Here is a 14707-nt window from a genome sequence, read left to right as displayed (position 1 = left end):
TGACAAAGGCTCCCATGTTATGTCAGGGAAAGGGTTACAGCAAGCTTCTTTTGGTAGCTTAAGAAAAATAAATAAATAAACGAACAACAGACCTTTCTCTCCATTTTGCAGTGCTGGAGAAGCATTGCGTGGCGAAGCATCCATACTACTGATCTAGGCAGAATAACAAAATACCAATGTTGATGCCAAGCTCTTTATAGCTGTATCCCTTCCTCTGTGGAACGCTTGCAAAAGCGGGTGTACCACAACAAAGCACTCACCCTCTGCACTGTCACTGTACCTGCCACCACACAAAAAAGACAAGGCAACAGCAACCCAGCTTCACAAGATGCTATGACTGCTATCATCTTTGTGTGCCGCTTTTAAGACTACACTCTTCCTTTGTATAAACCTTTGTACAAACTTGCTACTAGATCAAGGTTAAGTGCATTTTAGCATCCAGCAAACGTGTGTTAAGTGGAAAGGACACATATGTATGCAGCAGAGCAAATCCAGGATCTCACAGGGTTTCTCAGTGCGCCTTGGTAATGTCAGAAATATTGGGAGTTCAGCCTCGCTTTATTATGTTTATATTGCACTGTCTTGCAGTCTGGACATTTTCTCAGGGTACCAGCTCCCTACAGGGTGGTTGTTCAACATGCTGGCAACTGTACCCTTAGACAGAGCTCTTGAGCCAGTAGTCCAAAATCAATCCCCTCAGCCAGTTCCCACAGGACGTATCACAGAACAGAGATGAACCTTCAAATTCATTAGGAGTTCTTCCTGTGTTCTTTGCTCTGCCTCTCCTAATAATTTTCGCCTTTTCTTTTTCACAAGGGACAAATGTGATGAGCAACAACCTTAGGTCTAACAAGGTGACCTCCTTCCTATCTAGGCATACACCTGACAATGAGTGCAGCTCTCCACTGTCGATATTCAGATGAACACTACACAAATACCACAGAAAATCATCAAATTCTATTCATACTTAGTCATCTTCTGTGTAATATGGCTCTTGGTTCACTGCTTTAGAAAAAGATATGTATACTAACATGCAGTTCAAGCTTTTACAGCTGAAAACTACATGATGCACTGAAACAAGTTTCCTAAGTGAACTGAAGCCAGTCTTAAGACTATTGTGTTGCCTCAGGGGAAAAAAAAAAAAAAAAGGTTTAAGTAGCTTCTAGTCTGCTACTCATACCTTGCTGTCTTCACCTTGCCTCAGTCTCCCAGGGCTGGGTGGTACTGATGGACGTTTTCTCCCTTTCTCTTGTTGGAAGAGATCCTGCAATCTTAAAATAACAAACAAAATCCAAACAAAGTCCAAAGAAAAATTAATCAAAAGATAGGTTATAGACATCAGCTATGAAAGGCACAAGTTATGAAGTTTCTCTATACTACAGCCAAGCATGCCTTCACAAGTCTTTACTGCAAACTCAGATGGTTGCTAACATGTGCCAAAGCTACGTTTCAAATGGCCAAAACGAGAACCTCTTGCTTCACCTCTGAGATAATTTCACCCAATTAATTACTTTCTCATGTGCCTCTCTTCCACCTTTATTCAAATGACACTTTCCCTCAGACGCAAGTTCTGCTCTACAGCACAATACTTCTATTATCTGACCTCAAATGATTTTCTGTTCCAGTTATAACCAGCGCTGTGGTCTTAACCAGTAGAGGACATTCAGCACTAGCTGTCATAACACATTCTATATAGCAATTACACTACAGGGAGAGAAAGTACAAAAGAACCTCTTCCCTTCTATAACCAACACAGTACCAGTGTTGGTCATGATTCCAACACGTGTCCTCTTACCTGTTATTCCAGGCTTGTAGCATCTCACAAAGTCCTTGCTTTTTAGCTATCAGAGACTCAAAAACAGATTGCAGCTGTTGAGGTGTGTCTAATGATGACGAAAGCAGCCTTGCTTGGATTTTCTCAGTCCAGTTTCGAAACTCTCCCTCTTCCATCTGCCAAAAGAAAAACTGTCAAGTGTTCTGTGACCTGAGATGACACCAGATCTAAGTGCCTTCTCCATACACTTTGCAGTCTGCGGTCTGCCAATGAAGAAATAGTCCATCACCTCCTTTTGGGCAAAGAGGTCTTCCATCTTCTCTTCTCTTGTTTTGCTGAAGGTATCCGTTTTCAGAGAAGCAAGGCGATCATCAACAGCAAGATACACTTGTGACACCCTGTCAACAGGAATGCAAAAAGCTAAGCTGTGACTACTTTGAACACCTTCAACATTCTTTAATAAAAGTCTGAATGCATTAAAATTTAGTGTTTAAGAAAACAAAAGATGATATACGACAGTCTTCTGCAAAGTAGGCTGTCCCACTGAATTTACAGGGAAAGTTGGGAAAAAATTCATTAGTATAGCAGAAACCTAGAACTTACACACACTGACATTCCTCCTCATAACTTAAGAATAAGTTTTGAAGCAGTGGAACGGAACAGAGAGCAATACAAAGGTCACAAACAGATTACTAGCAGAGGAGAACTGGTGTCATCTGTGCCTAGGAAGAATCTGGGACTATAAGCTACATCTCCACCAGAAGGGCTCAGAAACAGTCAGTGAGTAACGCTGTTTCAGCTCTAAACAAAGCTCAACAGGTTCTGAAGTCAGGCAGTCACAGACACATGAGCCATACAGGAATGCTGCCACCAGGCAGAACAGCAGTCAGACTGGATTTAATATAGTTTCCATCATGCCCATCTCCCACTTTTTTGTTCGAATATTTTAAGTGTCTAAGCTTATGTTAGTTTACCTTAGACTACAAGAAGGTGCTAGACTGTCTGCTGTTACCACATTCAATAGCTAACAAAGGCAACGTCTTTTACACACCAGAGTGTTTAGTTGCCACATGACCAATACAATGAAAACAGTTCTGTTTGATTTCAGCAATGCTCTAGTTTTTCTGGGCTGAAGGTAGAATTTAAACTTGGTCAGATCTTCCAAAAAGGAATGTTAGAGTAAGGGCATAAAGTGTTACCTGCAGTTTTCAGATTAAGCCTTCTAGGACCACCTCCTCTGTTCAATTTTTAGCATTAGAGGGAGGAATTCAAAATACTTTAGCTGTGCTTGAGAAGGTGTTTTGTAAGACAAGGCAACATTTCAGACACCAGCTAATGGCCAACCTTTCAGTGGCTACTTGACAATATCAGACACACACTGTATCACGCAAACATCAGTGAAAAATTCAGAGACGAAGAGAAGAATCTTCATTTCTAGTGGCTATGTTTAAGCTGAATTTCCGCCAGATGAAAAGATGTTTAGTACAGACAGAGCAGGTAAAGGTAATAAAGAATATTCCAATACAACCCTCCCTTAGAAGTATATGCACATAAAAATGTGTTTATAACCATTACTTTTCTATTAAGTAATGAATATTTAGCAAGTGTTATCTATACTAGCAAAACTGGTTTTGTGTTCTGCTAATAAAAGTCCAAAATACAAATAAGCAGAAGAAGGCATTAAAAACAAAGCTTACTTTTGAGAGAAATCCTTGAGATCCTGCAAAATAGTAACCTTTGATGGAGCCTGCCGTTTGATGTAGATCTTGGGGAGCGGGACACACACTTCAAGCAGTCGGATTGGAGAGTAGCTGGAAACGCAATACAACAGCTCTTAACAAGACTCTCCTCACAAAGTACTAGTTCTACACCATATTGCAGTTTGTGGCCCTTATATGAAAACGGGCACTGTCAATGAATTCAGGGCTTTAGTTACTTTTAGTAACAATAACACCTTGTTCATTTATCTCCTAGGCAAAAAGTAAAACCACAGATCACGCTGCAAAAACAAAATTCTGAAAGTTTCCAAGATTCGACAGAGAAAAGTGTCTCCCTTTTGTATCATGAATTGGAGCTATCCATTCTTAAGATCACTGCCCACCCCATCTGGGACAGTGATGACACCCATAATACTCTCTGCGAGCCAGCGCACAATCCCATGCCATACTCAAAGCGAAGGACAGACTTGATGAACCCTTACTACAGCTATATGCTTCACATAGTACTAGGGAGAGAAGAAATTTTTTAGCAGTGGACCTCACCTGAAAGACGCCACCATCTGATTATAGGAAAAATACTGGTGATAGTCATGGTGAATGGAATGACCACAAGGCTCTGCATTGGCCCTTCGAGTGTACTGGTGCCCATAGAATCTCAGCTCAAGGTATTTTGCGAAAGACATAGACCAAGAATCATTGGAAAGGGGAACAACTGGTGTCACCTGCAAAATTGAAAGCCAGGTGTCTTAATTTCATCCTTCAACCAAGATTAAGGACAGGCTAACCTAGACAGCAATCTGGTATTTCTAGTACCAGAAGCACCCATAACAAAAGCAACCACAAAGACAGCATTTATGCAAAGCTAAGGCCAACAAATAGTTAAAATAAATCAGATGAACAACAACTGCTAGTTGATGATGACAGGTCCTAAGTTGGGGGAATGCAAACATACCCTTGACAGAAGCTTATATCTGGGATGCTATTTCTCTGCACAGACCAGTCAGCAGCAGTAGTTTCATCACATACTTTTTCCCTGGTGGTTCTTCAGCTACAAATACATTGGTATTGCTCCGCAGTGTATTCCAATTTCAGCAGTGCTTGCAAGCTTAGAGTAGTCACCACTTTACACATACTCAATAGCCACAAACATATTAATGTTTACATGAGCACACAGAAATAAAAGGTTATAGAACAGGTGTATACACAGAAGCATAGGGCCTGCCTTCAGCAATTACATTAACATCCTCCAAGTATCTTTAAATCCAACACCCGTGTTTAAACCAGCATAAGTAGGTGAATTGAGTCATCCACATAGGTAATCAAGATGTTTTGCCTTTCAGGCACTGCATGAATCTTTTTTAATTAAGTTTTATTCTCATCTCTTTGAAGGCTCTTAAGTTTTACAATGTTTAGCTAGAGACAAGTCTCCAGCTGGTAATATTTTCTTAGCTAAATTACAGAACGAGTTTCAGAAAATACACCATCTTACTACCTTGTGTTTTTTTAAAAGCAATTTATCATCCCTCTAATGAAGATTTTATGTACTTTCTAATGACTACTAAAGGAAGTCTAGACATCATACTGATGCAATACAGACTGTCCAGTCCATAGCAGATCAAAGAATACCAAGTGGTTTTAGCCAGTTACTAAGTTAGTTGGTCTCAGTGCCTGCCCTTCCCCATACACAGATTCTTTTGATGCTTGTACTGATCCACTGCAGAGAAGGGACCATACTCTTCACCTATAAGAGTGCAACTCCATTTTTCCCATGTGTCAGAAATTAGTTTCCAGTAATATATTGACCCCACTTAAACCTATCCTCTCAGAGTCAGGGTTGACACTTTCCAACAGGACTATCTCATCCAAGATGTTTCACCCTCAACAGCCCCAGACTTTGTAGATATGCGAGAACATCTGTATCAGTAACAGGTTTTGTGCTAGTTTAGTCATAGCCCCAGGAGTGAGCACTTTCTCAGAAATGCTGCCTTTCTGTATAAGGCCAGTCACAACAGCCATACGAAATTGGAATAGCAATGATTCTTAAGTCCATATCCTTACCTGTTTGCACAGTCTACACCAGGAGTAGGTAAGAATGGTGTGCTGGTACCCAGGGACTGGGGAGTCCAGCTCCTTTAACACAATTTGCACACAGCCTTGCCCATGAACAAAGCGACGAATGTGGTGCACCATTGGTGTTTCACAGAACATACTGGGGCACTGGTAGGAAGGCCTTAGAGAGAGAAATGGAAACACTTGTGAATGATCACACACTAGGCACTGCTGAAGAATTGATTCAGCGTATCTAATATGCCCTTTAATACCATGGTACTATTTATCTTTCCTGTAAAAGTTTCCTAAGCCTTTAGTGAAGGCTGTTTCTGCAGAGTGAATCGTACTCATTTAGAAATAGCATGTAGGGAAGCTCCCTTGCGAGCAATGGCTGTATAGGTCCCAAAAGCAGTGACTGGATACCGGTTGGTATCGCAATCTTTTTACAATGAACCACTTTCTACCAGCGTATTCCATGTAGTCCGCAAAATATGGATCAAGCACCTGGAAGTGCTTAGCATCAAATTAAAAGACCACTTTGGCAGTGTACCAGAGCAAAGGCAACTGAGGACAAAGATGTGCCAAAAAGACTTCAAAACGGTACTGCTTCAGCTCCTGAAAGAAGAGGTGAGCAAAACAGTGCCATATAACCTCTTCAAACAGAAAAACCTGCAACTTGTCTTGGAATGTGTTTCTTTTAAGTTAGAAAAATAAAATCTGAATTGTTTAGGTACTGAAGTAAAATAGGGAATTCTTCAAAAACAGAGAGAGTCTAAAAAAGCCCAGATCGTCCTGGCTTATATGAAAAAAATACAAAAAATAATTTTAATTGCTGAAACTATGGAGATTGAGAAGCATTCACTTTGGCACATGCTAGCTAGTCAGCAGAGAAAAATAAGAACTTAAAAGTGGACAGCTAAGCTCCTCCTCCTGCTCATTGATAATCACAAGGAGAAATACTTGTTCCTCCAGAGAAAGCTGAACATTAAGAGCATTTTGCTATACAAGTGGCCAATGGAGTGAACACAGTAATTATGTCTTTGAGGAGCCACGGGCTACCTATCCGTTATCACAGCCTGCTGGGATTCTGGCAGTGCTGGTTGTTACTGAAATGTAACAACTTGCACCCCTGTCAGATCAAATACATCACACAGTACTCTGCCAGGGCTAAAAGTGTTCTGGACCATTTACATTAGCCACCTGGCAGATATGACAAAGCCTTACACTGACGCTTAGATAACACTAAAGGAGTAGTTTTTTTTCCAGAACTTGTATAGGTTCAAATAGGAATCTCAGAAAATTGTGATCAGTACGGTTGCTTGTCTTGAAAAACAGTTATTTGGAATACATGCTCAGATACTTACCTAGGCCCTTAGAGCCCTAATTACTACAAGAAAGCGCGAAGTAAACACATTTGTCCTCATGAACTTGTCTTATTTCATAATCTGTTCCACTTCCTCATTAAAGGAAATAAGAAGGACAGGGCCAAAGTGGGAAAGCAGTGCATATGTTTGCTTGTAAGAAGTGAGCATGAGTAAGTGAATTTTTAAATCCAGTTCCTGTTTCACTGCAGCATGATAATAAAGCAAAGGGAGCAACAGATTTAAGTGGTAAGCTTTACTAGGTGTCCTGGTTTCGGCTAGGATAGAGTTAGGTGTTTGCTTTGGTTTTAGTAGCTAGAATAGCTCTTTGTTTTGCATTTAGTCTGGGATTTGTTATAATAAGAATATTGATAGCACACTGATGTTTATAGTTGACACTGAGACCGCAAGGACCTTACAGTTTCCCATGTTTTGCCAGTGTGCAAGAGTACAACAGGCTGGGAGGAAGCACAGCCAGGACAAAGGGCCCACAAGTCCTCTTATGATTTGAACTTAGACTTAAGATTGGGGGCCAAATTGGCCAATGAAGTATTCCCTATCATGCAACATCATGCCCAGTATATAGACGAGGGCTGACCAGAACTTGGAATCGTTCTCTCTCTTCTGGGAGGACTCTCTTGGACTCGCCAAGTTTTATTTCTCTCTCACTCTCTTTTCAGGCCTCTCACTCATCCAGGACTGCAGCATCGGGACTTATCTGTTTCAGGATCATTTGCCAGGATGAGACAGGCATTGGTCAGCAGATGGTGAGCAATTATACTCTGCATCACTTGTTTATATCTATTATTATCACTATATATGTTTTCATATATTATTATTTTATCATTATTACTTTTAATTTTATATTATTATTATTATTAAATTGTTCTTATCTCAACCCATGAGTCTCCTTCCCTTTTCCCCTTTCATTCTCTTCCCTATTCATTTAGTCACTGGCCAGGTTAAACCACAACACTAGGACACAACCTGCTCTGCAAACTTGCATGCTATTCTCCTAAGTCCACAGGAAGTAGAGACCATGAAGAGGGTGGCAGGTCAACTTCACAGAGCTACCAAAAGCTGTCGGTTTGTTTAGAATGAGATTTAGAATAAGTTCCTCCTCCTCACCTGAAACAGTAGCGCTCCAGAAAAATCCCTAGAGTCAGGTCATTTTTCCCATAGAACTCCATGGTCACAATCCTAAACCAGAGAAAGAAAAGCTTTAGAGAGTGGATGCTACCACTGTTAGCTGTGCAATGGCGGCTTTCAGGCACACAGACCTGCACCCACTGTTGGCTTGTTTTCAGCCCTGTATACCTTCGAAGGCTTTTTTTCCTCTTGACTACCCTTCCCTAGATCCCTGCTGTCAAGTTTGCTAATAATGAGATCAGAATCCTACTAGAACAACTTTAAACTTTACATTTAAAAGCCAAATACAATTCAACTGCACTTTCAAAGATCACATTCAGGAATATCTAGGCACAGAAATCTAGACAGCTTGAAGCCTCAAACACTAACATCTAAACAGTTACAAAAAGGGTTCATCTAGAAGATGAAAAAAGCCTTAAGAAAACCTTATTCTTCTAGAAGGTTTAATAGCAACTTCTGTTTTCTCAGAACCTGAGGTGACCAAATCACTTAAAATGTGTTAGTATCAGTTTAAGTGTCACAATTCAGACATTTTTAATATCAGTAATTTACATCCTTTCATTGTTGGTTTTTAGTGAGCTTATCACCATTTTGGTTCATTCCTAAGCTTTTATAGGAACTCTAGACCTTTCCCTGTTAAGAGTCATGTCTGTATTTTCACCTGAGCTAGACAACGCAACAGCAAGACCTCTCCTTTTCAGTACAGCTACAAGTGTGTTGTAAGTTGCACTCAATTAACAAATTACAGCCCCCTAAGCTGGAAACACAGTTAAAACTCTTAACGTCAGTCACTGTGAGAAACACAGCAATATATTCAAATGCCACTCTTATATAACACAAACTAGAAGTATTCTGAGATTCTCTCAAGACTTATTTCTGGGCTTGGACGTTCTTGCATGTTTACGTACACTAACTCTTCCCCACAAGACTGCACGCAGTGCCCTCCCCACTCATAGGTCACTCTGCAGTGAAAGGATCAACTAAAGCATTCCGTTTTAGGCTGGGCTTTCTCATTCATGCCTTGGGCATTAAAAAGGCTATTGGATACTGCTCTGAGTCCACCTGAGCAGGCAGGACAAAGTTCTTCTGGCAACAGTTCCTTTTACAGGATGGGCACAACCTACCACGGAGTCCTGAAAGAAATACCACTATGAGGCAAGCACTGACCTTGACTTAGGAACAAAGACAGCAACTATACAAGCTGTAGAGGAGTAGTTTTCATACCAGGGGCTAACACAGGCACTTGGAGCATTGCTGGACTGAGCAGAAGAGCTACTGAAGAGAACACAGAGCCTCTGATGGTTTACTGGACTCAGGCAATCCACCTGGTAGAGAGAAAACAACTCATTTACTGGTTACAGACACCTCCTTCCACACACAACTCCTGATGACAAAATTTCTTTCTAATAGTTTTATTTACAGATGGATCTCTGCTTGCTTCCTTTGTACAGATGAACTTCACATTATCTCTGAGCTTCAGGTAGACTTGTACCATGTATAACTGCTAACTGTCATTTTTAGAACAGCATAACTAATACGTATAATGAAATCAATGCACACGTATGCATTTCTGTGGAAAGGAAGCGAAGGGAAACCGAAAACCACAAAAGCCCCAAGACAAACATCCAGAGTCTCCAAAGCATTGTACGGTTCAGGACACCTTGGAGTCAAAACTCTGCCAATATATTATACCTCAGTTACTCGTTCAGGCTATATAGAAAGACTTCCAACTTGCTGTCCTCTGTGGAGAGATTTACTATGCCGCTGCTGGAATGGAGCTGTTTCCCCTTCCACGCCCTATAGAACTATGAAGTTACCAAATACTTTTCTTTGATCACTGAATAAATTTAAAACAGCATCAACCAGTCTGACCTAGAGCAAGGGCTAGTCTTAGAGTTTGTAAGATTATGGCCTGTGGAGCTACACTGATGTACATTTAAGCACCAATTAAAAAGTGACTTCTGCTCATGAACTTGGGGGCTGATTGGCTCAGGGACCAAAATATTTGATCGTTTCAAGGTATCAGTTTTGCTCCTCTTGTTCATAGACTTTCTTCCTGAACAGCTTCCAGTTCAAGAAAGTCCCAAGATCTTTTTCCTCAGATACAAGTTAGTTGCTTTCATGGCAGTTTCCCAAAACTTCAAATATTCTGATTACAAGCACTGCCCAGCTTTGCAATTTCAAAGAAGATTCCCTGCCCATTATGAGATTTTCACATTTCTTCAGATAACCCAAACTTTTACAGTCAAATACATCAATGTATTACAGCCCACTGCTGTTTCCATGACATGAAGCCCTCTGAAGATGAAAACATTACTCTTTTACAAGCAGCAAGAAAGCTCACTTTCAGAAACTCCTTCAAGTTTGCTTCCCTTTCATGTACTCATTTTCAGAAATCAGTCATGTACAGCTGTGCTCAACAGGCAACCTAATACGCTGATTCTTGACTGACTTTGTGCATTTCTCAGAAAGCAGAGTCTCACAAGCTCTTCCCTTCTCAGGGAAATTTGGCAGTCAGTCTCTTGTTTTGCTTTCTTGCATCCACATAGTCCCAGGTTATATTGACTTGTTTAAGTGCCCAGAGCACAATCTAAAATGCAGTTTTGACTCAGTCAAAAAAAAAAAAAAAAAAAAGAGAGACAACAACCAGCTCTAGTTTACCACTTAATATGAGACACTAATCTTCTGTACTACCAGGACAAACTGATGTAACACGGGTTTTCAGTAACATAGCTTTGAATCTTACCTTATGAGACCATGACGATTCACTCTGAGCCAGTCCCTTCTCATCCTCTTCAATTCTAGACCCAGTTTTTCCAGCAGGGACACTAGACACATCCTTGCTGTGGGCAAAGGGATCTGTGCTCTTCTGTAGTATCCTCCCTCCTCTGGCCCGATAGTCTGCCAGCATTCTGGCTAAGCTCTGGCTATCACCTAGATGCTCTGCTATTCTAGTATTAACCAACTCATGAGAAGGTAAGATTTGGATAGTCTTGGTTTGGATACTCCCATTCATCCCTTGTAGTCCTGAGAGATCCCGCAATAATTGCCTCTTCCTTCTGCTCTCCAACTCCTTGTATTCCTTATTGAGGAGAGGAGACCAATAAACTTGCTCAGGGAAGTATTCCCGGGCAGGGCACCTCATGCCTTTTTCAGTCAAAAGAAATGGTTCCCGGAACATCATTACAGGAGAAATACAGAGAATGACATCTTTCAACTCCTGCTTAAACGCTGCAGAGTAAGTCTTCAGACGATCCTCAGAAGAAGTTACTTCTTCTGTGACATATAAACCAGTATCATCCTGGAGGGGGTCTCTGAAGACTCTCATCTGACTCTTGGACTCCTGCAGATCATCTGCCTGTTGAAGAGGCTCTAGTGTCTGGCTATCCAGAGTGACCAAGTGCTGGTCAATGCCATGGAGGGGCAGCAGGGATGTTTCAGGTATTGCAGGAGGTACAGAGTTGAACACTGGAAATGGTGACTCCATTTTTTGGTGCTCCTGCTGTTTTGAGGACGCCGCTTCCAGTTGACTGTTCTCTTGGTCACCTCTCTCAAACAAACCTCTTTGTTCAAGCAAGCTGACCTCATCAGAGGACACTGACTCAGAGATTACAGGCAGCTTTTCAGAGGACAGTTCAATGTCTCTGACTGCTGTGCTGAAATCCTCACCATTGAAGAGGTTCTGTTGTTCATCTTCATCTCCCGGCTCCTCGATAAGGGAGTGAAAGGAGGTGTTTTTGGTCAGACTAGGGGGCATAGCAAACTCATCCATAAGGAAAGAGATTTCCAGCTGGGAATGATAAGCCACGCAGATCATGAAGATCAAGATCTCCTTCACACGGGCCAGCTCATACTCTGCAGCACCACACAACTTGATAGTGCAACCCAGGTGCTGGGGACACCCTTCAAAGAACATCAGGGTTTTTGTCTGATCTAGAAAGAAGAAAAAAAAAAAAAACAACACAGGAGTTCAGATGACAACTACAGTTAACTTATTCTTAGGCATCTCACACACTGAGGGGACTGTAACAGAGACTAAGAGCCAGTACATTTGTAGCACAATCCAGCTGCATAAATTCACATCACTGTACTGAAACAACTTATTTTTGCAAGCAAAACAAGCATTTGCTATAAAACTTCTCCTGTTTCATAAAACAAGTAATCATAAAGTCAAAGCAAAGGCCACATGGAACACACTGGCCTAACAGAGTATTCCAAGATCACTGTAGACTAGGCAGTGGCGAAGCAAAAGAACCACTACCCTCTAAGGCACGTTTGCTCATCCTTACAAGTCAAAAGCCTACAAGATTTTGAGTGCAATTTAAAGGCTGGAAGGGGGCATGGGAAAGTGGGAAAGATGCAAAGACTGCATCTCCACAAATATTTGTATCAACAGCATTTATGTGTGCCAGCATCATCGGTAATCTGTCAAGCAGCATTTCTTCCTTTTTTCTTTGCAGACTTCCATTGCCTAAAGGGTGTTACAGAGAAAAAGGAACCTGATTTCTCAAAGGTGCATAATGACTGGACATGGGGCAGTGTGCACAAACTGCAAAAAGGCAAATTTTGATTGGATATGTTAAGGTTGGACCAGATGATTTTCAGGGTCCCTTCCAAGCCAGGCTGTTCTATGATTCTCTGTTTCTATGTAGAAAAATTCTTTATGCTGAGGATGGTTTAGCAACTGAACAGGTGCCCAGACAGGCTATGAATCTGTTCGGCAATATTTTCAACAGTTGGCTGATCAAGCCCTGAGAAATCTGATCCTGTACTGAAACTAATTCTTCCTGTTTTGAACAGGAAGTTGGACTACACAAACTCCAGGGCGATGGGAAAAGAAAAATAGTTTAGAAGGAAGAAGTCAGCCTAACTAAAATCTAGTGTGTCTCATCTTAGTAAGATCATGTTTTTGTGTCCACAGCCAGTTCACTGTAGCAACAGAAGAAAAATTAGTAGGAAGGATAATACTTGATCACACAAGGCACCCAACAGTTCAGATCTAGTTAAGAGGAGCAAAGCATTTACCCTTTCACACACACAAGTTAAGACACATCAAGCTTTACTCACCATTGGGCAACTGAAAAACTTGCATATAAAATTTATGACAGGTTCCCAAACGTGGTTTGGTCAGCAGTTGATCCATTGACATCACTAAGTCTCCCTGGGTCATTCGACTCACCCTGTCTAACACTTGCTGTAAAAACGGAAAGAACAGTAAGAATCTACAGCTCAAAGAGGACACTAGTATCCTTAGCTTGCTCTTAAAAAAACAGGGGAAAAAAAATGCCAGCATGATCCAGGAAACTTCTCACTCAGACACAAACTCTGGGTTAAACCCGGTCACACAAACACACACCCACAACATACAATCATCTTAGAAAAGCAGTGGGGTAAATATTTCTGGTAAGTGTTAAGATTGTGCCTTTCCTTGGACATATCTAGCTCTGTTCAAGTGAAAAAAGCTCCAGGAGGTACAGCATGGTCAGCATAGTGCTGGCGATCAGGAGCTCAGCCAACTCCCAGAGCCACTCTCTGCTTGGCTGTCTGTACCCTGCCTCACAGAGACAGAAAGGCTACCTGGGAATTCCTGAGGGCCCTTGAAGGATTTGCTACAAAAGTCAGAGTTAACTGACCGTTAGCCAAGCTACAAGGACCTACCAAGCAAGGACACAGCACAGTAGCTGTGAAGAGCTGAGGAAGAGTTACTCTCTAGGGTTGCTTGTCCTGCTCTTCTTGGAAGAGAAGTATCATTAAAAAGGAACCCAGGTTTGGTTAGAGGAGAAAATAAGACAACTCTGTTTTCTCCAGGGAGCTTGCTATAAGGAGAAATTAGAGATTCATCACAAGGCCCAGTCTGATAGGAAATGCTCACCGGCTTGACATTGATGACCAGAGTGATACCATGCTCCAAAAGCATGTCCTGGGCAATTCGGGACACAGTCTTCTCAACAAGGACCAAATTAGGCCTGACATCAACTATTCTCTGTACGTAGTTCTTCAAGAACTCCCTTTCCTGCAAACAGGAACAAAGTATAGCAGTTAACTACTGCAAGCCCATCTGAGGAAAAAAAAAAACACCCACTTAAATGCTTAATATTACTTTCTCATTTATATACTGACCTTTCCTATAAAACAAAGAAACCAGCTATTCAGAAAGTACCATCAGTTGCCCATTGTGCATATTTCCCCACTCCCACAGCACAACACCCAGTTTATCAGTAATTTGTTATATGCACTAATTGCACATGAGGATATAGTCCAATGACAGTCTGAAGTAAGAGACTAGCAGCAGAATCCAAAAATATATGCACCTTACATCCTTACATGGAAAAAGGCTTTATGTTCAAAATGTGCTAGAATTAGAGCATCCTAAACCAAAGCTGTTCGCAATATTATATTCTCCACCTTCAGATATATGCAAATGTTGAGTGCTGGCACACTTCCATTCACAAAGAGTATGCCAGTGCTCTATGCCTCTACAAGTCTGTACACAGAGCCTCAGTCCCTAAATCTGTACTTGGGGACAGTGCTTCTGGAGTGCGAATCCAAGTGCTGTGCACTGCAAAATTGTTCTTCTAACGATGCCCACCTTCTGGCTTCATCTCACTATCCCTCCCACACTTTTATCACCATGCACAGAAAAAGAAAGCAGGGCT

The 14707-nt window shown here is 41.4% G+C and overlaps 1 protein-coding gene across 6 annotated transcripts in view; it reads right to left on the bottom strand.

Moving 5' to 3' along the window:
• Window positions 1-14707, bottom strand: part of PIKFYVE (phosphoinositide kinase, FYVE-type zinc finger containing) — a 68813-nt gene that overhangs the window by 14935 nt on the left and 39171 nt on the right. For all 6 annotated transcript variants that reach the window (XM_086615685.1, XM_086615686.1, XM_086615687.1 and 3 more), the window contains 12 exons: window positions 13924-14064; window positions 13119-13245; window positions 10798-11984; window positions 9276-9376; window positions 8031-8102; window positions 5551-5722; window positions 4036-4214; window positions 3472-3585; window positions 2064-2172; window positions 1796-1950; window positions 1181-1271; window positions 93-153 (listed from right to left, as the gene is read on the bottom strand). In XM_086615685.1, the coding sequence (XP_086471811.1) occupies window positions 93-153; window positions 1181-1271; window positions 1796-1950; window positions 2064-2172; window positions 3472-3585; window positions 4036-4214; window positions 5551-5722; window positions 8031-8102; window positions 9276-9376; window positions 10798-11984; window positions 13119-13245; window positions 13924-14064 (2509 nt within the window). The remainder of the gene's footprint in view (window positions 1-92; window positions 154-1180; window positions 1272-1795; window positions 1951-2063; window positions 2173-3471; window positions 3586-4035; window positions 4215-5550; window positions 5723-8030; window positions 8103-9275; window positions 9377-10797; window positions 11985-13118; window positions 13246-13923; window positions 14065-14707) is intronic.

The sequence above is a fragment of the Tauraco erythrolophus genome, chromosome 8 (genome assembly GCF_009769465.1).
Source record: "Tauraco erythrolophus isolate bTauEry1 chromosome 8, bTauEry1.pri, whole genome shotgun sequence".
Lineage (NCBI taxonomy): Eukaryota > Metazoa > Chordata > Aves > Musophagiformes > Musophagidae > Tauraco > Tauraco erythrolophus.
Note: the sequence above shows the minus strand (reverse complement) of the source record. Positions and strands in the feature narration are given on the sequence as shown.